General features: G+C 40.0%; 1 protein-coding gene across 2 annotated transcripts in view; it reads right to left on the bottom strand.

The window, feature by feature from the left end:
• The window catches only part of LOC106514729 (mitogen-activated protein kinase kinase kinase 12), a 32,729-nt gene that overhangs the window by 10,478 nt on the left and 19,405 nt on the right, over positions 1–2,846 (bottom strand). For both annotated transcript variants that reach the window (XM_014004131.1, XM_014004130.1), the window contains exons 3-4: positions 1,163–1,346; positions 819–1,010 (exon numbers count right to left, since the gene is read on the bottom strand). In XM_014004131.1, coding sequence (XP_013859585.1) covers positions 819–1,010; positions 1,163–1,346 — 376 coding nt within the window. The remainder of the gene's footprint in view (positions 1–818; positions 1,011–1,162; positions 1,347–2,846) is intronic.

Below are 2,846 nucleotides of genomic sequence, written 5' to 3'. Positions count from 1 at the left end.
GTTGTAATGTGACAAAATATGGAAAAGTTCAAGGGGTATGAATACTTTTGCAAACCACTGTATTTTTAATCTGAAAAGAGCTTCACTGAGTGAGAAGTAGTGGAGCTCAGCAGACAGTTTCAGTTTCACTTTCAGTTTCACCCGAGAGCCTGCAGGGGTCATGGGTGGTGTGTGTGGGGAGGGGCGCTCCGCCATGAGGAAGTTCAGCTTAAAGACACGTCCCAGGGGGCGTTTCTGGTACTAAAAGATGTTTCTGGTCCCCACCTGTCGTTTTGCTCCTCAGCATGGCTGCCTAAAAACGATGCAGGATTTCTCAAACATGCATGAATGGGTCAAAGCAAGGCATTGGGCATGTTTTTTATGAGCGTATAACATTATAACATGATATAAAACTCAAAAAAGTTGATTTTACATAATTTTGCCCCTTTAAATTTAATTTGGAAGCCTTATCAACAYGGACAGGCTTCATTCACTTCCTCCACCGCCATTGCTAAACTAACTAGTAACTAGCAGACACTGCGCAGAAAATCCACGTCGTTCAAAACTCTGCCTTCTGTTCTCTGATTGGCCCGGATGAAAATTCTGCTGAAGAAATCCTTGTCTGTAGGAGAAATCCCAGACGGAGCAGTGAAGGTAAACTAGAATTGAGTGGAAATGCGTAGGAAGGCAAGAGCCAGGCTACATACAAYGATTTTAGTCTAAAATTCTACCAATATGATACTTGACCTTTAATTTACAGTTATGCGTTTCCCCTCATGTTCCTGTTCACGTTCATTTCAAAAAGCAGGAAAATGTTTGCCAGCTTTGAAAGGACTCACTTGGGTGATTTGAGGTCTCTGTGGATGATCTTGTGTAGGTGCAGGTAGTTCATGCCTCCAGCGATGCCCATGGCCCAGTCCATGAGCAGGGACGGCGTGATCTTTCTGCCTGCTCGCAGCACCTCGTACAGCTGTCCCTGGGCACAGTACTCCATAATGATGCAGTAACAAGGAGCCTGGGTACAGATCCCTCTGAGASGGTAGAAAATAAATAAACAAATAAACAATAAAGAGATAGCAAAAGAAAGTAATAGGTTAAAGTCTGAGTTTARTCAGTTGTTCTTTCTAAAACTGATTGTCAATTTCAGTCATATTCGCAGGCTTCAGTGATTATGTCCACTCACTTGAAAGTGATAATGTTGGGGTGTTTGAGCTTCCGGAGGTGCTTGATGTCGGTCTCTTTGATGTTTCGCACTTTCTTCACGGCCACTTCCTGTCCGTGCAGTCTGCCGAGGAAGACAGCACCCTGGGCTCCGCTGCCCACCCACTGCAGGTCCGATATCTCCTCAAATGGGACCTCCCACTCCTCTGGAAAGTGGGGAGGAAAAAAAAGGCCTTGGTGAGTTTCACTGTGTGGCAGCCTTTAAGCGATGATTGATAACCAATCAATTTAATCTGAAAGATGAAACCACAGAGCAAAGTGCAGCCTGACATTTTAAGATGTAAAGTAAAATGTTTTCAAATGAAACAGTTTAGATCTGCAAGTTTGATTTTAAATTTCACATTTTGTGATATTTTTTTGGTGGGGCCGGTTGGGGTGGTCCACTCAATGGTTGAGACATGAAAATCTATTTTACTGAATGAGTTATCAATTTTAGAATGACGTGTGGATCTCCAGAGGGTGAAAACTAATTAGTTTGATTCCCTGACATCTCCTTTAGCAATGTCAAGATGTTGACAGTTGTATAGCAGCAACATTTCAACAACATGGCAGCTGTCATGGATTACTGATACATATTTGACAGACACTCGTGGCCCTGGGGTGAAAAATTTCTGCTGACTTTGTCTASTCTTGTCATGGCAAAATTTGATTTAGCACCAAATATCAATAAAACTAATTAYATTTCAATCAACTTTTCTTTTTTCGTGTGCTGTGCAGATTGACAGGAGTCACTATATTAAAAAGATTATTGCAAATTAGCATTATGCTAACAGATTTAGCTCAAATATCCACATAACAGAAGTAAAGTACCTGAGCTGCTAACAAGGCAAACAAATTACCTAAACATAAAAACAAAAAAAAAGTTACATCATGAAACTACAGATCTAGTTTCAGTGCAGTTAGTGCCATAAAATCAAATGCCAAAATCATATTCTCTGGTCAGTATCAGGATTATTATTATTACACACAGCCAAAGGTGAAAAATAATAATGTTTTTGCCAGCRTCTGTTCACATCTGTGTGTTCATTTGTCTCTAGCATGAACCAGTGGAGAGACTAATAAAAAAATCAAAAAAAGTACTCATGTGGCCACAGCTAAGCAACCTCAGCAAACAAAAATGGCCATAGCTCAGTCAATTTACAAATGCTGAGATAAAATTCCATTTAGTAGTAGCTGAGTCATCCCTGACAGGCTATCTGAGCTGTAACCATCTGGCAAGTTTCCACAACATCACATTTGATGTTTACAAAGTGTGACTGAAGTGGTTATAACTCTGTCCCTTTTCAACATATAATAACTTCAGTTTAAAACTCTGGCAAGAAAGGTGGCGGGCCATGTGCATTTCTTAAAAAAGCTGAGAGCAAGAATGATTGGGCCTCATGCAAAAACCGTTCGTACACAGATTTGTTCTTAAGTTGTGCGTATGAGTGATTTAGGAGAATTTGTGGCATTCACCATTGCTTTCGTATTCTAAGATTTTTTCAGATACAAACAAAATTCACGTGTGGTCCAGACCTGTCGTATATTTTACGAGCAGTCAGTCTGCTGTTATCCAGATGGATTTTTCTCACTAATAAATTTATATTTCATTAGTTTGAAGATATTTTGAGTTGAAATAAATCATACTCTAGAATTATGTTGACAAT

Source organism: Austrofundulus limnaeus, unplaced genomic scaffold (genome assembly GCF_001266775.1).
Source record: "Austrofundulus limnaeus strain Quisiro unplaced genomic scaffold, Austrofundulus_limnaeus-1.0 Scaffold22, whole genome shotgun sequence".
NCBI lineage: Eukaryota > Metazoa > Chordata > Actinopteri > Cyprinodontiformes > Rivulidae > Austrofundulus > Austrofundulus limnaeus.
This window is presented reverse-complemented; position numbering and strand designations above follow the sequence as displayed.